Source organism: Callospermophilus lateralis, chromosome 2 (genome assembly GCF_048772815.1).
Source record: "Callospermophilus lateralis isolate mCalLat2 chromosome 2, mCalLat2.hap1, whole genome shotgun sequence".
Taxonomy (NCBI): Eukaryota; Metazoa; Chordata; class Mammalia; order Rodentia; family Sciuridae; genus Callospermophilus; species Callospermophilus lateralis.
Window position 1 is genome coordinate 171,011,235 of NC_135306.1, and position 22,425 is coordinate 171,033,659.

The 22,425-nt window shown below is 34.3% G+C and overlaps 1 protein-coding gene across 2 annotated transcripts in view; it reads left to right on the forward strand.

The window, feature by feature from the left end:
• Positions 1-805: 805 nt before the first annotated feature.
• The window catches only part of Ano5 (anoctamin 5), a 111,423-nt gene continuing 89,803 nt past the window's right edge, over positions 806-22,425 (forward strand). The window contains exons 1-4 of one of the 2 annotated variants that reach the window (XM_076846988.2): positions 806-1,246; positions 8,594-8,640; positions 18,149-18,196; positions 20,717-20,758. In XM_076846988.2, the coding sequence (XP_076703103.1) occupies positions 1,207-1,246; positions 8,594-8,640; positions 18,149-18,196; positions 20,717-20,758 (177 nt within the window). In that variant the 5' untranslated portion in view covers positions 806-1,206. The remainder of the gene's footprint in view (positions 1,247-8,593; positions 8,641-18,148; positions 18,197-20,716; positions 20,759-22,425) is intronic. The other variant, XM_076846989.2, reaches the window with a different exon arrangement.

A 22,425-nucleotide genomic window follows, 5' to 3' on the forward strand; every position in this document is an offset into this window, starting at 1 on the left:
TTATTCTCATCTAAAGATATAGAAACTGAAGCTCATAGAAATTTGGCCAAAAGCTATGCAACTTTTAAGGAGCGGAGTCTGACTTTAACCTCTGGCCACAATGCATGACTTTTTCCTTTCTCTCAACCTTAGAAAAGATTCTGTTCAGAGTCCAGGTAGCTGGCAGTGCCCAGAGAAAAGTGCTCAGACTTGGGCAGGATAGGTCTGCTGGAATCTTGGAGACCCCAGCCATTCACCGGCAGTAAAGGGGTGGGGTCTCTTTAAGGGACGGGGACTTTTCTCACCCGACAAAAAGTAACTCCCGAACCGGGAGGGGGGGGGTTCTCTCTCGGTGGCACCCACGGTGGGTGGGGGCCAGGCCGATGAATGAGGGCCAACTGGCTGAGGCAGCGTCTAGCCCACTCGTGGGGGTCGGAAGAGGGTTCCGAGAGAAGGAGGGAGGTAGTCGCGGAGAGCCCGGATTCCGAGGCGAGGGTGGCCCGGGTGAGATAGGACGGGCGAAGCCTGTTGAGAATGGAGCGGGAGAGTCAAGAGAGGCGGAGGGCCGAGGGCCAGGAGGCGGACCGCCGGCGGGCGAGCCCGGCGGCGGCGGCGGCGGCGGGCCCTGAGCAGGAGCAGGGCCGGCAGGTGGAGGAGCCGCGGCCGCGGCAAAGTGGAGAAGAGGAGGCTGGCGCCCCGCTAGAAAGGCGGGAGGGCCTAGAGATGGCGGTTCCCGAGGGTGGGGCGCCGGCGGGTCCTGAGGTTGGAAGTCGGGACGAGGGGCGGGGAAAGAGGTGGGGAGACAGCGACCTAGAGCCGGCGAAAAGGAAGCGCCGGGAAAGCAAGAGCAGAAAGGACTCGGGCAAGGAAGGCTGGCGCCGGGACTCGTACTGGGAGGCGTACACGGAGAGAGCCGAGAGGCGCTACCGGGAGAGGTCGGTGAAGCGCAAGGTCAAGGACGCGGAGCCGGAGTCCCCCGAAGACGAGTGGACGTTCCCGCTGGAGAGGAAGGCCAAAGTGCAGACCATCCAGAAGGCGTCGGAGGAGTCTGAGGAGGAGTCTGAGGACAGCGGCCCCGAGAAGCCCGAACTTCCCAAGCAAGCCAGGCTGACACTGCCGCGGCCCAGGATCCGTTTCAGTTTCGCCCCCAGATTGTCTCGCCGCTGGTCGCAGTGGTCGGCCACCGACACCCGTCCCCGCGACAGTGTGATCAATGAGCTAGCGAAGATGGGCGATCCCGACCTCCTGGAAATGGTGGAGCAGGAAGGTAGGACCCCCTTGGAGAGGCACCGGGAGAGGGCGGGCTGCCCGCGTGGACCCCTCCATTCCCAGCACAAGGACCCAGGGGACGTTGGCGGCCCTGCCTCGGGAGTACCGGGGACGTTCGCTGAGTGGCCAGCCCTGCGCGAGACACACAGCAGTATGGACACTGGGTGCTTGAGCTGGGTAGCTGGGTTTCCTTGTCCCGCGATTTCCTGTGCCACCCTCGTTGCTCCCCAGGACTCCACTGAGCCCCTGAGCAATTCTGGGCTGCTAGAGTGTGCTGAGCCTCCTAACAGGGCCCGACTGGAAAGGAGGGATTTCCCCCAAGGGAGTCACAGCTTAGAGTGCAAGATGGGGTGCCCTCTCCTGTAGGGAGCTGGCCCTTGGGTCTATTTGCCTACCTGTCTGCTGATTACCAATCATGGGTGGAGATGCTCAATTATGGGAGGCACAGACCTTAAAGTTTTTCTGAGATTCCTTTGTTCCTGGGGACACTACTGTTTTAACAGAACAGCTTTAGTTGAAGGCTAAGTTCTGTAGAGAAGTATTTGTCCATTCTTTGCACAGACCTATGCTCCGTGGGTCTATTTTAATAAACACATTTTCTTTAAAATGCACTTAGTTTTTTGCTCAGTTTCCGAGACAATAATTTCATAATAGTTTCAATGACAATAATTTCATGTCCTGTTTAGAATTTGATCTAAACCTGAAAAGCAGCTTTTTTTTAAAGTAATGAAATACACGAGCATACTGTTACTCTTCAGTTTTCAGAGACCAAGAAATAGTGTATTATTGCATCCTTGTATCCTTTAAAAACAGCTTTATTGAAATATAATCTATATACCATAAAATTCACCCATTTAAAGAGTAAAGTTCAGTTGTCTTACAGATTTTTGTAATCATCACCATAAATTAATTTTAGAACACTTTCATCACTCCAAATAGAAACTGCCTATGCAGTCATTTCCCATCCTTCTCAGTTCCCACCAAAAAAATAGCCTCAGGGAGCCAATAATCTATTTACTGTCTCTATAGATTCACCTTTTCCAGACACTTCATATAAGTAGAATCATACAATACATGGTCTGTTGCAACTGGTTCTGTATATTGACATGTTTTTGAAGTTCATCCATTTATCAGTTCATGATGACTTTTAATTGCTAAGTAATGTTCCATTGTAGAGATGTACCACAATAATCCAGTTATCAGGTGGTGGTCAAATGGGTTATTGAAAACATATATGTTTTCAATTTTGGAGGGTATATTCCTAGGAAGGGGATTCCTGGATCATGTACTAGCTCTATGTTGCTTATTTTTCCAAGTGTCTGTATTGTTTTATTTTCCCACCAGTAATGTATAAGGATTTAAATTGTTTCACTTCCCAACACTTGTTATTGTCTGCTTTTATTATAACTATTCCAGTAGTTGTGAACTGGTGTCTTAATATGATTTTATTTGCATTTCCCCAATGACTAATGTGTAAACTATTTTATATGCTTATTTGTTATATATATATGTGTGTATTTACATATATGTATATGTTTATATATTCTTTGAGAAATGTTTATTTTCAAATCCTTTTGCTCATTTTAAAATTTGAGTTAATTTTCCTTTCATTATTGATTTGTGAGAGGTCTTTATATATTCTAGATATCAGTCCTCTTTTTATATATATGACAAATATTTTCTTCCACTTCATGGATTATCTTCTTTTATTGTTTTGTTCCAGGTCACTTGAACCTCATGCCCTCCCTTTACATTTAAAAAAACTAATTTGAGGGGGCTGGGGTTGTGGCTCACTGGTAAAGTGCTTGCCTAGCATTTGTGAAGCACTGGGTTCGATTCTCAGCACCACATATAAAGAAATAAAGTCAAGATCCATTGATATTAAAAAAAAAACTAATTTGAGGATAGAAGAAAATGAAGCTATAAACAACTCTAGGCTTTGAATAATGACTAATAAATATATTTATTAGGAAAAATAATTGTTCAGTGTTGCAAAAAACAGTCAAATGACTTTTAGAAGTATAAAATTGAAAGTCGTTTTCCATATTCATTTGATGGTTTAGGCTTTTGTTGAGATTTATTTCCTGTTGTAATTTTAGTAATTGAATTACTAACTAGTTGGATTTTTTCATTTATAGCATTCAGTAATTTTTTAAAATTGATCCTTTTCAGATAAAACTATGAGAGCCCAAAATTTTATTCTTTATTGAAGGAAGAGTGGAGGGAATAAATGTATATGATGAAACTTTCTCTGTATAATTTTTTTGTTTTGTTTTGTTTTTTATGGTCCTGGGGATTAGACCAAGGGCCACACATGTGTTAGGCAAGCACTCTATCCCTGAGCTACTTCCCCACCCTTCTTTATATAATGAAGAAAATATATTTTAATATAACATTATAGAGATTAACCAATACTGTCTTTCAATTGTTTGGAGTCTGATGATTTTACTTACTAGAATCTATACTTAGAACTAATATCACTTTAACATGAAGTCACATGCAGCATAAGTTCATTCTAAGAATGTTTTAGTACTTTTCCCCAAATGACTTGAGTTTTCTCTTTTCATCACAAAAGACTTTGTAATATTTCTTTATTTATTTACTTGAACTTGGAATTGAATTAGTGACACTGCACTGTATAGAGCTACATTCCCAATCCTTTTTATTTAGCCTTGTCTAAATTGCTAAGACTGATCTTGAACTTGACAACCTCCTACCTTAGCCACCTGAGTTGCTGGAATCATAGGCATGCACCAAAGCTTTGTAATTTATTTATGCTCTCTCATCTGATTTTGATGTAGGTGAGAAAAAAGACATTGATGAATAATACTATATATTTGATGGATAAGTCTATGACTTTATCCTTCCCAAATATCTGTGCCCAAATTTGTTCACAGATCCAGAATCCAAGTAGCAGAGAGTTGTGGCATTGGTGGGAGCAGGGCCTAAGAAGGAGAGTGGACAAGGCCACTAAGATATCTTTTATATTCTGGATGCAAAATTAAAACGTCAATTACTTTGCTGAATTGGCTTTGTTGCCCATTATCTTCTGTTATTAATAGGGTCTTATGAAAGTGCATTGTGATTAAGATGTTTATTTTAATATCAACAATCCATTGGATTTTTAGAAATCCCCTTTCAGATCCCTCCCCACCTCCGAGTCAAGTGACACAGTTATAAAACCAAAAGTGCTGGCCAAAGAAAGCTAAATTTTTCTAGGTTCTGGAGCATCAATTTTTAGAAGTCACTTTCATTTCTACATTTTATAGTGTCAAAGGATTTTTTAGAGTAAGTTCATTTCCTTACATGTAAACCAGTCTTATATGTTATGTGTTGCCTAAATTGCCTTCAAAGATTAAACATGGGAGAATTAAACAATTGCTTTACATGTAATAAGATTTGTTTCTAGAGAGACAATTAACATCTGGTCTGTTAAATATAATAATGTGAAATTTCTGATTTGTTGCATTTTCCTCAGTCTGTTTTTATTCAGATATTTCTGATTGGCTATTTTCCTACTGTCTACTAATTTTTAAAATGAAATTCTAATGTAAATTTGTAATAGTACACTTAAATAGTTATGTAAATAAACAGTAAAAAGGTCAATGTCACTGGAATTGAATTACTAACTAGTTGACATTATAAGGAATCTGATTTGCAAGGTTCATGCTTTGATTTATGTACAGTTAGCATTGGAAGAGACAGTTTGAAAGTTGAATGTAAAAAAAAAAATCTATACTTAGAATCTATACATAGAACTAATACCTTTGCATGTATATTAAGCATCATGCTTAATAAAACCACCTATCATTAAGGAATGTAAATATTTGATTGTATATACAGTCATGAGCTGTTGAATTTCAGTGATATGTTCTGAGAAATACATTGTTAGATGATTTCACTTTGTGGGAACATCATAGAGTACTTACACAAAACTGGATGGTATAGCCTATTATACATCTAGGTTATATTATAATCTTACAGACATTGTGTTATATGTTGTCTATTGTTGACAGAAATGTTATTATGCTAGCACAAAACTATATTTTATTTTATGCTGCTGGTAGGAGTGTAAGGTAAGAAGACCATCTGGTTAATTCAAGAGCTATTTTAGGACTCTGGGTTTGCTGGAGAGTATATTCTTAGGAATATGCTTTCAGTGAAAATTCAGACCTTAGTCTTTGAGCTGGCTTTTCTTTTAGCATCTATCAGATAATTCTCCACAATTATTGGTACCAAACCTTCATATCTTTTGTTTCTACTCCACAAGAAGAGTACAGCCACTTAGAAATTGGAAAAATAGCAAGAAGTTGATTTGGAGTTGTTGGCTTCAAATCCTGTCCTTTCAGATAGACCTGTTTTGACAGTGGTTTGGAGATCATGCATCATCGTTAATGTATCTTCATACTCTGTGAGGAAGTGTGAAAGTCTGTGTAAATATATGGCATGTATGAACGTCTCATTGTGCGTGAGAGAGACACAGTGAGCAATGTGTGAGGAAATAAATCTATCCTGAATTTTCCTGCTTTTCACAAAACAATCCACCTTACAAAGTGTGCTCCTAAGAAAAGGATCCTCCTTACAAAGTGTACTCCTGTGGCAGTATCAGCAAGGCCTGAAAGGAGAATGTTTAAATTGATATAATGTGAAATATAAGCAGGTGTCAGCAGGGGAAGAGAACAGTTGTTCATTTCAGTGAAAGAAAGCAGTGAGTTTAAAGGTTAAATGTGAGAGGAGGACTAGTAGTGATGGGAGGTTTTCTGGAGGATTCTCTTTTCCTCTTTTCTAAATCCTCAATTAAATGAAGTGTGACAAGTTCAGATATAAATTTGAAATTTTTTTAAACTTTGTTGTTTTCCGTTAAATGGGGCAAAAATAATTAGAGGAAGGAGGGATTCGTGTCTGCAATTTTCAACTTTCTTTTCATAAAAAAATGGTATTACAAATGATCAATAAACCTAGCCTTAGACTTGTACTTGATGGATTGTTCTGTCCTTGGAACAATATTTTGTTTGATGCATTCTTCTTCAGTGTAAAAATGACTGTTTTTGTTGTTAAAAAAATGTAACCCTCCTTAGGTCAATGTTCAAACACAATACCTTGAGAGACAAAGCATGTGTTTCTTAAAATACTGTTCTTTACCTATTCATTATAAGGTATAGTTCACTTTGTGTTGCTATAACAAAATAGTTGAGCCTTGATACTTTATTAAAATAGTGTTTAATCAGATCACAGTTTTTGGAGGTTGCAAGACCAAGATTATGTGGCCCCATCTATTTAACCTGAACAACTTCTGGCTTCATCAAAACATTATTAATGGCATAATGGCAATTGTGTATGAGAGGGAGATATTACATGGCAAGATAGGAAATAAGAAAAAGTTCAGGAGCAAGGCTTGCTCTTTTTATAAAATCTTGCTTTTGTTTTAATTTGGGTCACTGAGTATTATGTTAATCTCTTCAAAGATTGTTGCCTCCAGTGGCCTAATTACCTGCCATTAGGACCCAAGAGTTCCACCCACTCTCAACATTGCCACAGTGGGGACCAAGCCTTCAGAACGTGAACACTTGGGATACACTTAAATCACATGCAAACCATGAAACAAGAACATCAGATTAGTGTGCATTCCATATTCAATGCAGTGATAGGTGTTCTGGACATTGTGAAGTTTTCAGCTGTATATCAAGGTAGTATTCATGGGAAAACATTTCTTTTGATGGTACTGTACTACATATTTTCAGAGTATTTTAATTTATATTTTTCTCTTTTACATGAGAAATTCTCCACTCAGAAAAGTTAAGCTCTAGTTGGTTAGTTTTCACGTTTCGTTATAGTAACTGTTTGCATTTTAAGATCAGATCCTTCAACAACAACAAAAAATGCAAATAGGAAAGAAATCATTTCAACTTTATTCTGACATGCTGAAACTTAATCCAAAGAAATTCATAATAGTTATTATTAATAAGGAACAGAACCTATCTTAAGAGTAATAGCAGTATCAAAATAAGACTATTTGTTGGCCTCTTGTTTATGCTCACACAAATCTTATGAGATAGACATTATGCTCTTTATGAGATAGTTGAGAGCTCTGAACTTTTGCTATACTCTTCAAAGAAAGGATAGGGAATCTTTAGTTTATTAAAACACATCATACACCTTGGATAGTAGTCCCCCTTATTTGTGGGGAATACATTTTAAGACCCCCAGTAGATTCCAGAAACTCAGATAATACCAAGTCCTACATGTAGATTATTGTGCTTTTTTCTTATGATATCATACTTATGACAAAGTTTACCTTATAAAATAGGCAAAGTAAGAGATTAATAATATGAAGTAATAGGATAGAACAGGTATAATAATATACTATAATAAAATTATTTGAATATAGTCTTTGTTTCTCAAAACATTTATGGTACTGTATTTACCCTCTTGTGATTCTCACTAATCATTAGTGATTTGAATAATCTGTGAAAATGAATGGACTGTTGTAAATTAAATCTTTTTCATCTGTTTAAAATTATTTTGTAAAATGAATTGTTTCTTGGATTCTGAGAAAGTATATAAATGATGGATTTGTGATTTTCTGTTTTCTTAGAACATATGTTAACTCTTCCTAAAATTATAGTTATTTATTATGGATGGCCTTTAAGTGATACCAGAATCTTATTTCATTCACCTTGTGATATTTTTTTAAAAAATTTTATGTAAGAAGTTTTTGAGTTGATAAATATTTCATAGTACTTGTCCAAGTTGGAGTCACTAGAGAGTAAAAATAAGAATTCTACATTATAATATTTTTTAGTATTAGAAACTTATTTGAACATGTATTTCAGTCCAAATAAATAAGCACATAGCCATTATGAAAATATCTGTTTGATGGGAAAGTAATCTGAACCTGCTGAGAACTGGTATGCTCTGATAGTGTTTCCCCTGAAACCAGTTTGGTTCAGTTCCAAGAAAGAAGTGAAGAAAATATTTAATGTCTCATGCTGAGAATTAGAAGACACCAGTGGACATTCTATTGAATGTTTTCTTCTTAGTGCTTTCTACCTATGGTTTGATAACTCCATTGATCAAACTTAAGTTTATTTCTTAGTGGATGAGAGTATATCCTACACATCAGTAATTGGCATTTTCCTTTAGATTATAAACAAGTTTTATCGAGATGTCTTTTTAGGCTGTTTTCAATAATTTATGCCCGGAATGGTCTTCCAGGTATTCTCCCAGTATTTTTGCTTTGAATTTCATTTGTTTGTTGAATTCCAGTTTTCTCTTTGTGTAAGTTTTTGAAAGTAGTCCACAGCTGACCAATGAAACATGTTTTTCCATTTCTTTTTTTATCTAGGGAGAAGAAACAGTAGAGAATTCATCTATAGTGTTGAAACGAGTGATGTAAGTGAACTATATATGTATTAACTCCCTTGTATTTAAGAGACAAAATTTACCAAGGCAAAGTTAGCAGTATCCTTCCTATGAACAGTTAAGTCTTTGTACTTTATTTACTCAGGCCACATTTTATTTTGTCCTCCAACCTATTCACTTTTTTGTAAGTCCATGTTTCATGCAGATTTAGTAATAGACCTTTCTAGCTGTTATAAGAAACAAACCTAAGTTTGAATGTTTTAACCTTTTTTTGTGAAATGAACTCGGATATTCTGGACTTTCATACACAATGTAATAATATTCAACCAAACCCTTTGGGAGAGCTTAATACAGGCTTATTTATACCCGTTTTCTTTTTTAATATTTATTTTTTAATTGTAGTTGGACACAATTTTAAAAATAAAATAAAAAACACAAAATAAGAATACCTTTGTTTTATTTATTTATTTTTTTGTGGTGCTGAGAATTGAACTCAGGGCCTTGCACGTACTAGGTGAGCACTCTATCGCTGAGCCACAACCTCAGCCTCTGAACCCGCTTTTTATGTTAAGAATTTTTAGTATGTTATGTGTTTTAATCTGTCACTCTGTTAGAATTCAAGTGATTCAACTTTAGTTAAATAAACATTGAATAGCATAATAAATAGTAAAATGAGTGGCTGGGGTTGTGGCACAGTAGTAGAGAGGTTTCCTAGCATGGTTCAATTCTCAGCACCACATATAAATAAAATAAAATAAAGGTCTCTCAACGACTAAAAAATTTTTTAAAAAATAATAATAATTGGCCCTTTTTATTTGTGGTTTTCACATCTGTAACTTTAATCAACTGAGAATCAAAAATATCTGGAAAAGATAATTGTGTCTCTATAGAACATTTATAATTTTTCTTTGTCGTTATTCTCTACACAATGCAATACAATACTACTTACATAGCATATACATTATATTAGATGTTGTAAGTAATCTAGAGATGATTTATAGTATGCAAAAAATTAGGTGGAGGCTATATGAAAATACCATGCCATTTTTTTAATGAACTTGGGCATTGATGGATTTTGGTATCTACAGGGGATACTGGAACCAATCCCTTGAAGATACCAAGGAATAATATACAACTTGTAAAAACCTAGAATTACTTCAACCAAATGTCTTATTTTACTTATATAAGCTTTTAAAAAATATTATACTTTATATTGCTTCTATGCCAAATATAAACATTCTAACATTTATTCAATAAAATAATCTTTCTGGTAGGTTCTAATTGATTTAGAACTCTGCATAGCTCTCACAAAGGTAGATGCCCCAAAGTTAGGTTAGAGGTATCTAGTCAGATAAAATCAGTTTTTTTAAGAATAAATTTCTAGGAGCCAGGCACAGTGACACATGCCTGTAATCCCAGCTACTCAGGAGGCTCAGGTGGGAGGTTTGCCAGCTTGAGACACATTTGAGCAAAATAAAAAGAGTCAGAGATGTAGCTCAGTAGTAGAGCACTTCCCTAGTAAGTCTCAGGCCTTGGATTCTATTCCTGGCATTCAAATAAAAATTCTAGGAATAACAGAAATTACCACTTGGGGAAACATATCCTTTCAGGATAAGTTGGCTGTGGGTTGGTTGGCTGGATGAATTGGCTGAATAATTAATATGATGGTTGACTTAAAAAAAAGTCCCAGAAAGTCCCTAGGATTCCTTTAAAAGCTCAGTGAGCATGATACTGAGAGAAGCAATATGAGAACTGGCAGGTACTATGAAGATAATATAGTCCAGTGATTTTTTGTAATGGTGTAGTTTGCAGATCATCTGAATAAAAAATTTTTTTTAAAATGCAGACTCTTGAACCAATCTCATATGACTACTAATCTTTGGGGATAAGGATGAAGTTGTTATGATTTTCTTAAAAGTATTAAATATGATTCTTAATGTCACTAGATTTGAAAATCACTATCATAAAGCAGGGTCTCCACAACCAGAGTGATATAATGTGCTACATTATATACATTAGAACATATTGAGTAAGTGAATACATAAATCAAGACAATTGTTTAGAAAATAAAGATCATGAAACATAAGTTTTCATGTCGTTAGTGTAGACAGAGGAAAGATTTATTTTATGAGACTGATCCAATTCAAATAATAACAAATATGTTGTTATTTTCATATTGACATAGTAATAACTGCAGTTACTGCTTCCAGGAAGATGTAGAAAATTTGTATCCTATTTGTTCTGCTAAGTACAGCTAAAACTTTTGGACATCATATATAAAACAAACATAATAGGACTTTGAAGTTAGAAGAATACAGACCAAAAATGGGCAGCCTTGAAGCACAAGAAAAAAAAAAAACATGGAGTTAGTTCTTGGGTTTACTCTTTGCTTTGTATGTTGTAACTGGCTATTGGAGAAGCCAGCAACCAGAAATGCTGACACTGGCAAAGAAAATCTCAAGAAATGCCTACTCTGTATAGGAAAAGGCTGACCTAGGAAGACAGAAAACTCTTAGCCAGTAAATACTTTATTGCAGCCCAATACCATGGGGTGGGGTGGGGATTGAAGGCCCCATCACTACCCCCTCTACCAGAGCTTAAACATGGAGGCTAGATTTTCACTCCCAGCTGTTGGTGATAAAGTGTTTTGACTCCCTGTAGTGTTGGTGTCAGAGAATTTTGAACAGAGAGCTGGAACTTTCATTCCCACAGGTGATAAAAGTCCTTTTGACATCTTGTCCCTTTATGGTGTCAGTGGAGACCATATGAGGAACTGGGACTTCTATACCCAGTACTGTAAAATGGTGCAGCAACTCTTTCTTGCTGGGGAGGTGACAGAGGTGGTCTGGTGGTAAGTCAGAAGCTTCATCACTGCCCACAGGAAGAGAAGCCACCTCTACCCCTTTCCCCACCATGGTGACAGTGGAGGGCATTTGGGAACTGAAAATGAGGCATTCTTGCTCTTGGAATCAGGGAAGGCCTATGGGTGAGATTGGAGTCTCACCCCAACTGAGCAGTTATGAGAAACCCTTCCACTGCTGCCTTCTTCCAGGTCCACAGAGCCTGAGTTTCTATTATCACTGAGAAGTGAGGCATCACTCTGCTTACTCACCTGGAAGTAGTATTAGCAGATTTAAATAAAATCAATAGTTTTAAGACATTATATTCCCAAGTCCATGTTTTTATAGAAAATGACTCACAATGCCAAGAAATGGAAGAATGAGAAAATATGATTAACAGATGCCAATTCTAAGATGATATAAAAAATTAGAAGTATAAAGAAGAGTAAAATGGAAACTTTAGAAGTGAAAGTACTTACTAGGAGAATCAAGGGAATAGAGTAAGGAATCTGTGATGTTGAAGATAAAAGAATACAAATTGCCCAATGTGAACAGCAGAGGAACCTGTGGGACTTAACAAAAGTTTTAGCATTCAGGAGAGTAGAGTCCTGAGAGAGGAGAGAGAGAGTGAACTACAGACATATTCCAGAAAATCATAGCTGGAATACCAAAGGGTCAAAAGACATTAAGACCCACAATGTCTAAGAACTGAAGGAACCCCAAATAGGATGATCCAAAAAATTACAGATGAATCAGACTAAAACTAATTCTTAAAATTGAGAATTAGGAAAAAATATTGAAAGCGGTGAAGAAAAACAACACATTAACTCTAGGAGAAAAGTAGTGAAAATGACAGCACATTTCTTATAAAGAATTCAGATTCTGAAGGAAATGGTGAAAAAAATTTCAAAAGTATATAACTCAAAAGTATATAACTGCAGAAATTTATAACCAGTGAAATACACTTCAGGAATGAAAATTTCAGGCATAATTGAATGAAGGAAGTCTTAAGGATATTCACAAAAATAAAACAGAGATTCACAAAACAGAAAATACTATCCTTCATAACATAAACAAAAAATATTTAATAAAATATTAGCAAATAAAATTCAGTAATGTATAAAAAGAATTGTATACCATGAAAAAGTGGGGTTTATTCCAATGATGTAAATATCATTTATTATTTGAAAAACATCATATTAAAAAGTTAAGGAGGGCTGTGGCTGTAGCTCCGCGGTAGAGCACTTGCCTAGCATGCGTGAAGCACTGGGTTCAATTCTTAGCACCACATATAAATAAGTAAAATAAAGATCCATCAACAATTAGAAAAAAATATTTTAAAAAGCTAAGGAATAAAAATGATATTTTATTAGAAAGAAATTGTTAAGACTCAATGTCCATGCATTAAAGACAAAGAAAAAAATCCTATACAAACTCTCAGAAAAGTAGGAATAGAGGGTTATTTTTTTTAATTTGTCAAAGAATATCCACAAAATACCTTCAGTAACATCATGTTTTATAGTAAAGGATAGAAAACTTTCTTCATAAAATCAGGAATAAAGATCACTTGCCATTTCTGTTAAAGAAAGTGCTGACAGTCTTGAGATAAGACAAGAAAATAAAAGGTACACAGAACAGAAAGGAACAAATAAAACTATCCCTGTTTGCAGAAAATTTGATGGTTTACATAGAAAATTCCAACAAATATGTAAAAAAACCCAAATAAACCTACAGCTAGTTAAGTGAGGTGACCAAGCTCATGAAATACAAGAGAATCATATAGAACTTAATTATGTTTATATATACTGGCAGTGAACATATGAAAACCCCAGTTGGCATATGGATTAATGCAATTCCTGTCAAAATATCTGCATGACATCTTGTAGATAGACAGGTTTATTCTTAAAAAATATGGAATGACAAGGAAGTAAGAGATTAACCAATTTCAAGAAAGAATAAAGTGGAAGGAATCACCAATACCTTTTATTTCAAGATTTTTTTTTTTTTTAGCTGTATTCTGGGGAGGGAAAGCTATGTAGATTAATGAAACAGAAAAAGAGACCTCAGAAATAGCTTCATATACATACAGAGAAATGATTTTTGGTATAAAAACCAGTTCCAATGAAGGAAAGATAGTCTTTTCAACAAATGTTGCTGGAGCATTTGTGTATCCATGGGCATCCCTGGGAACTTCAACCTAAACTTCACACCTTATAAAAAAATTAATTCAACACTGAATATAAGTTTCAATGTAAAACATAAAACTTAAAAACTTTTTGAAGAAAACGTAAGTTAAACTCTTTGAAAACCAAGTCATGTTGAAGAGATTTTAAACATAACAGAAAAGCAAGATATATAAGAGAAAAAAATTGATAAATTGGAATTTGTCATATTAAGTATATCTTGTCCTATGAAAAATCATAGGAGAATTTACAGAGTTATAGTATAAGTTACACACTGAGAGAAATATTTACATATTATTTATATAACAAAGGATTTGTGTCTATGGTATAGAGATGGTCCCCTACGTATAGCTCAACTTATGTTTTTTTGTATGATATCATGATATGAAAATCGTATACTTTCAGTAGAAATTATACCTTGAATTTTAAAGTCTGGTCTTTTCTTGGACCTGTAATATGTGGCATGATACATTGTCATTATACTAGGCAGCAGCAGCAAAACACACAGTTACCCACACACTCTAGAGTATATGGTGTTGCTGAGCTGTGATGCTCGGTAGGTTAGGTGTATTAGTTGTATTTACATTTTGGAATATTCTCAACTTGTAATGGGCTTTTTAAACATAACCCCGTTGTAAATTGAGGATCATCTATAAAATAGTAAAAATGTTCAATATTAAAAATCAAACCACCCATTTAGAAAGTGGAAAAATATGTGTGGAACATTTTCATAAAGAGGAACTATAGGTGACAGATAAGCACATGAAAATATGCTCAATTCATCTGTTGACAGACAACTGATAGGCTGGTTTTTAACTTCGCTATTGTGCACTCTGCTGCTGTAAACATTGATAGGCATGTATCACTATGTAAGGTGATAGCACCTATTTTGAATAAATACCAAGGACTAGCATAGCTGGGTCATATAGTGATTCCTTTCCTAATCTTTTGAGGAATCTACAAAATGTGGTATATGTACACAAATTGGCTCTAGGGCATTGTGCTGAATTAAAAAAAATATATATCAGAAGTATACGTATTTTTTTCACTCCATTTTTATAACTCCCCTGAAACAACATTAGAAACATGGAGGAAAACATAGTGGTTCCTAGGGGATATTGACATTGAGGAGAAGGAAAATGGACAGAAATTTAAAAGGGTTGCATGAGGGAGATCTTTGTAGCTGGAATAGCTCTGTATATTGCTTGGTATGGTTCTCATCCAGATGTACATATGTGATAAAAGAACATGGAACTATACACACATTGTACTCATGTTAGTGTCCTAGATTTGATATTTTTTCTGTTATTATGTAAGATGCAATCATTAGGGGAAATTGATTCAAGGGTATATGAGATCTCTTGTATTTTGGAAAATTCCCATGAAGCTATCATTATTTCAAAATATTTTTAAAGTGAGTACAACCTTCATTATTTAATGCCAATATTTTTCCACCAATATTCAAGTGCCATAAAAATGAAAACTCTACTTTTCAGTAAATTGTTAAAAAAGAAATATGTTAATATAATATTCATCCACATATTGGATTGAGGCAGAGATGACTAGAATCAACGAATAATTTAATCCATTAGTAATTGTTGGGCTGATGAACTGATGAATGTTTGGGCTACTTATGACAGAAGTATGTATAGAAATTCTAGTTTCCTTATTTCAAAATTGTTTTGTGCATTGAAAAGTTCTTCTATATTTTCATAACTGCTTAAAGAGTGAAGAACTGAATTCTAGAGTGTTGAGTTACCTCTGATTTAAAATTAATATAGGTCGTCATTAAACATTGTTACAATCTTTTGGAGATTAAAAAATTCATATGAATTGAAAATTTATGATACAAATAGCAAACTTATCAATGACCACTGGAAAGTAACTAAAGATTAATTTAAGAAGCCAATATTTATTGAGAACTTTTTATCTCTTATTTAATTTTGCTGTGTGGATGTCATGGTAAACTTACTCAAGTATACATATGTAGTTAGTTTTACATATTGAAGAAGAAATTTATGAAGACTCTGTAAAGTGAAACTATATAAATATTCCATATTTCTTTTATTTTTCCCATTTTTGCTTAGTTTTTTATTGGTGCATATTATTTACACACAATAGTGAGTTTCATTGTGGAATAGTCATATAAGAATATAACATAATTCACCTGACAATATTACTTCTTTAAGAATACTATATTATGAACCCTATGTAAAATTGAGCTATGGATTCATCTTGGTTCTGGGATTTTTTTTGCTGATGGATTACAATTATTTCTTCTATCTCTCTCCGTTATTGGTTTATTGAACTTTTCTATGTATTTCTGATTGAATGTTAGTAGCTTAATAATAATAAATAATAATAAATTATAAATAAATTATAAAATCCATATGTAAACTCATACGAACACACACACACTTAGTGGAACAGAATACAGAACCCAGAAATAAATCCAAAAAGATAGAGTCATACAAATTTTGACAAGGGCTCAGTCTAAGAGGTCTCAGTGGGAAATGGATAGTCTATGCAGTAAGTGATTCTTGGAATACTGGATTTCCATGTAGAAGAATGTTTTTGGACCCTTATCTTAAATCCTATGGCGGTTACTCAAAATGGATAAAATAGATGAAAGACTTAAATGTGAGATCTGAAACTACTGATCTTAGGAAAAAATTTCCTGGAAATTGTCCTTGAATTTTTGAGTATCACAGTAAAATTCAGGTTACCAAAACAAATAAGTGAATAGTACTACATCAAATTAGAAACTTCTTCACAGGGAAGGAAATAACAAAACTGAAAAGGCAATCCGTGGACTGGGAAAATAATTACAAACCACATATTTGAGAATGTGTTAATATTGTAAATTTTACTCTATAACTCAAAGGCAGAAAAACATGTAACCCAGTTTAAAAAAAAAAAATGGGCAAAGGACCTGAATGTCTATTTCTCCAAAGAAGACATAAGAATGCCCAAAATGTATATATATAAAAGTGCTAAACAATCACTAATGATCAGGAGAATAAAATTAAAACCATTGTGAGATCACATTATATTGAATACCTTAAATATACATAATGAAATATGCATAATAAGTTAATTCAAAATCAGAAAATTCCTATGTAGAAGTTTCGTTATGTTTTTTTCTGAATTTCAATCTCCACATCTTTCCTATTTAATATTCCAAATATTCAGAATGACTGACTTCTCTGTCTATGATGATTTATAGCTTCTGAATAGTGTCCCATTTTGCTACTAAAGTTTGTATTACTTATCCATTTATTCATTTTTGTTTCATTTTGTACTATTTCACTAAATCCTTTGATATTTGGAGTCAGGAAAGAAGGCACCTGAGAAATGAAGGTTATTGCCACTGTTGAGGGAAATGTAGAATTGATAACAGTCTTTTGCCAAATAAAGAGGTCAGTAAGAAGGGAGATAATGCAATACTCAGCAAAAAGTAGAAAAACTCATTATTTTATTTTACATTTTGCAAACTGGAGATATAACCACAGACTTTGATAGAAATCAGACCAAACTTATTTTTCCTGAAGTGAGAGATTATAAGGTACTACACTGGTTGCTTTTGGAACATTTCTTAAATTTTTTTGTACTCTTTTATAAGCAAAGTAACTAACCTTTCTGTAGGATAATTTTTAAAAAGTCATAAAAAATCAATATACAATGAAAATATACTATGGAACTATACATTTTATTTGTAGAGACTGCTATTTCAGAATTGACTGGTTAAGATATTCCTTATTTGATAGCTGATATATTTAGATTTTCTAGTGAAAGTCATTCACAGTCCACAAGTTAGAATCACAGGTAAGTGGAATAGTATTTTTAGCAAGTCTTTAATCATTCCCACTACTTTTTGTGTAAAGTTATATTGAATAAAGTGCTATGATAATTTACATGTGTTCAAAATTATCTCTTCATCCTCTTTAATAACACAAAGAGATCACTTCTTCCTGGCATGGTTTGCCACTTAACTCCTCCCAGATTGCCCTATGAGTGTTTTATATAACTATAAATTCTTAAGAATCCTGATGATAACTTTTTAAAACCAATGTGGTAAGGCAGAAAATACCAATTAATTCTGCTCTTCTGGTTGATCTTGTTCAAAATTCAGTTCATTCGAAGAATAGAGCTTCTGGTTATTTCCCTGTAAAATTATTACATTCTTAAGCATTTCTTAAGTCACATATTATTTAATAAAAGTACTTCCCAAATTATCTTTCTTTCTCAAAGGTCCATTCCTTCTCTTTATACACAGAGACTTGTATACACACAGACACATACATGGATATCTAGATCCATACATGTACATGGATATATATGTATATACAAAATTTGAGGTACACTTTCAGGAGTTTCATAATTCACTTGAGTTCCCATTTTAGAATCTGTGCATAGGAAACCTTAATTTTTTGTTATGGAAATTTAAAAGTTCCACTTGCTTGATGGACACTATTATTGACAGCATTATATCTCCCCCTTCCACGCTATTAACAGAGCCTGAGCGGCGCAGAAACCTGTTTTCTCATCAATGAAGAACGAATGGTAAGCAATTGGTACTAACAATGGCACACATGGGATACCTTTTTGCAGACTGCAAGGTGATGCTATCTTTCCCAATGCAGTCTTTTTGAAGACCCTAACACATGGTATTTGATAGTTCATTACTTTTGTAAAAATACCTTATGTAGGGAAAATAACATTAGTCACACTAATGAGAATGACATATTAAGCATAACATTTTGCTTGCATTTTAATAACTTCTAGTTTGCAAAAGAGAAAATGAAAAGTCCAATGAGTTTATGACTTGATCCACATCATTAGTATGGGTGGTTAAAGGATGGATCCTAGACTAGAGCTAAGATTCTAAGATTATGGTATTTTTTTGTCTCTTTCTTAATTTTCTTTCTTTTTTTTCTTTTTTTTTTTTTTTTTGGTACCAGAGATTGAACCCAGGTGCACTTAACCACTGAGCCACGTCCTCAGCCTTTTTATTTAACTTGCTAAGTGTTTTAGGACCTGGCTCAGTTGCTGAGCTGGCTTTGAACTCGAGATCCTCCTGCCTCAGCCTTCTCAGCCTCTGGAATTACAGGCATGTGCCAACATGCTTGGCTAGAGCTAAGTTTCTGATACCTAGTTTGGAATTATTTTCTGTTACATCACCCTTCTTATTTATAAAGAGATGCCTAAGAATAATCATGAAGAAATACAACTTATTTAAAAATTAAATTGAAATACCAATTAAGAAGTCAGTAGAGAGACTCCAAATTTTTCACTCTGCAAATAAAAAATGCCATTTTGGAAGGTGGGAAAATAAAAGTTTCAACATAGATGATGATTTGTTTTTTACCAGGGTCCTAAGCTTTAGTATTCTGAATGAGGATTGTGGAGATGATCAAATTAAAATAATTTAAATTTTGTTGGTTTACTATTTATTTTTGGTTTTGGAATCATTTACATAATTCCAAAGTTGAAAACCACAGATCAAATAAGGTATAGTGATGCCTAAAATTTATAAAATTTAGGTGTTTTTCCTTAAGGAAAACCAATTGAAAAATTATTTAACCATGAGAACATATTGCTAGGGTCTTTCCTAAATCCTCTGAAGTGGCAGGTGCAAGTAAAGTGCCCTGAGGCTTAGACTTTATTGACTTGAAGTTAAATTCATCTCAGTTGAAAATGAGAAATAAAGTGTTTTCAGAAAAAAAGTTTCTTCCTTCTTTGGCCTCTCAGTCCTTCTGTTTTAACTATTTTTATTTGGTTCAATTCTTAAAAGGCTGTCCAATAGGCTACAATGAATACCCATGGGGGTTAATTTTAAGCTACTTTGGCCAGTATATCTTTCTACATCGGATTTCTTTATTAGAAAATGAAGGCACATGGGATCCTGCCATATATTGCCAAATTCCACCCCATCTGTTCTAATGAGAGTGCCTGTCTCCCTTCAGCCTCGTCAACTGGGCTGTCGTGCCTTTAGATCTTTGCCCATTTGAGAGCCTCTTGAGAGCTATTTCAAATTGTTCAGTATCCTTGCTTTAGTTTAAATTTTCATTTCTCTCTATGTGAGTGAGATACTATTTTTTTTCAACATTGAAAGGTCATTTTAATTTATTTGGCTCTATAATTCTGTTTGTCTATGTTTTCCACTTTCCTGTCTGGCACTTAGGCTTTTCTCTTATCTCTTGATTTGTTTTTCTTGTCTTTTTACACACAAAACTGCTCATTACTTTATAGAACAGGAATTTTCACCCGCAATGGTCACCAGTTGCCTAGGTCCCCTCAGTCTATTCCAGAAAGAGAATAGTTGAAACAAAACTTTTTATTAAGAACTGAACCCCTTCACTGGTAATTTTGTTGGATTATTATTCTTTCATGACACTGTAAGATATGCACAATACTGGCCTTTTTGTGCTATTGATTTTGTTTTCTTTCAGATATCATTGATTATTACAGATATTTTAAAGACATTTCATTGGTACTTTACATATTGGTATTTTATCCATGATAACAGAAACTAGGATACAATTCAGCATTTCAATAATTGAATGACTTTTTCTTTTCTTCGGTGTTTTAAGAAGTTATAGAAAATTTAAGAAATAAACCCTGGGTAAACTTTCCACATTATATATCATCCTAGAATATTTAATGTTAGTAATTTTGCTTTCTTTGTCTGATGTATAGAGGCATATTTAAAGAATATATATTTTTGCTTTATATTTCAATTATTGCCATGTTTCAGTTCATTATACCTCTCTTTTTTTCCTTAATTCAATTTCACAAACATCTTCCATCTACATTTTCTTTACAAACAATTTAGGGAAATTTACTTTGAAGTAATTTTTTATTATTCTTTTCCATTTTTTCTTTCTTGTTAACCTTTTTACCCTTCAGCTTTAATATCTCCTTCCCTCCCCCCCTCTTTCTCTTTCTCTCTCTCACACAAACACACACATACCCACACAACACAGAGCAATCACACTAAAGGTTTGTTTAATACTGATTTTCTGTTTTTTAAACTTTTTAATCCTGAGTAAGGTTGCTAACTCCCTGTTGATTGCTTCACAGCCTGCAAAGCGATTCAATTTGTTCCTGAAGCGGCGTCTTATGGTAAAACAGTGTTGAATGATGTTGCTTATGCTCTGGATGGCTCAATTTTCTTCCAATGAATACTATTAATATGGGGGGATTTTATTGCCAATTCCTACTTCCCTGACAATTGACATTTAAGAATGGTGATTCTTAATCATTGATATAATGAGATCTATGTACCCTCTTCCTAAAAATGTATATGAACACACACACACATACACATACACATATTAAGGCACAGAGAATTTATGTAGTTCAGAGGTATATGAACTCCTGTCACGAATATAGGTCATGAACCTCAGAATAAACTCATTATTCAAAGAGAAGTCACTCCAGACGTTTGCTTAATTATAGACATTTCTCAGAATCAAATATAAATGCTAATGTATGCATATATTATAAAATATGGTCTTTGTGTCATGTTTTGAACAAAACAAAGACAAGATGTGTTTTAATAGTATTCTATTATATGTAACAGAATTATACATTTTTGCCCCAGTTAATTTTAATCAGTTTTTGTTAACAATATTAAAACATGTGCCTAATGGTGATTGCAAAGACAGCAGTGATTTTTTTTCTGTATTTTACAAAATATGTTACAATTTATAATCAGTGTTACATATGAGAGAAGTTTGGGTTGTTCTAGAACTGTTCTTTGTGGACTTACATTTAGCTTCTATAAACAAAATGATCACTTGTAAAAATAGTAGTCATTTAACAAACCTACCATATAAAATGTGGCTGTAACAGAATCAGAGCAAGAGGAGTGGTTTTTTTTTCTTCTCTATCTCTAAATTTGTACTTAGACTATATTTAGTTTGCTTAGTTTTTTCATCCTGCTTAGCTTCCATAAATTTGGGGGAATTACATAAGATGGGCTGATATTATGATGATTTATAAGAGTGCCAATGCTTTTTTGTTTTGTTTTCTGTTCTTTTCCTTTTGACTGATTTATAATCAAAGTATACCATATAACATATAGCAATTTGAGTTTTCTCAGGTTATTTTACTTTCTTATAGGAAAGAGTAAATGATTATTCAGTTCTTCATATGGTGTGCCAAAAACTCAGACATAACTTTGGAGTTTCTACATTTTAATTTTTGGTACCATAAAAGAAAATAAAAAACTAATAAAACCACCAGTTATGAAAATACAGACATCTAGTTCTCCATTTGCAAGTTAGCTTAATCAAGTAGAAAATGATCGAATGGACATCCACTGCATAATTTATTTGCATGATTCTAAATTTTACATGCGAACTACTAGAAGTATCAAGTATTACATATTGCATGTAGACTGTAAAGAAGACTAAATAAATCAAACATGAAATCTCTTTTTTCTAAGCTCTGTAGTACTTTTTTTGCTGTTTTGAAAGGGAAGGAATAAATGAACTATACAACATATGAAACCTAAACTTGTAAATTTGATTACAATAGTGAGATAATTTCATAAATTTAAACAAAAGATTGATTGTAACTCACCCAAGATCAATGGTGGAAGAGAGATTTGCATGAGAACTTATTTACAGTGAGACCAACTAGCACGCTACCCGCTTTCTAATTTTTAACTGTGCCTTGATTTTATTCTTAACACTTCAAAAGTTGAATTAAAAACTGATAATTATATGAAAATATCTGGAACTATCAATCAGAAATTTATTTTCTTATAGTAAGATGCCATTAAT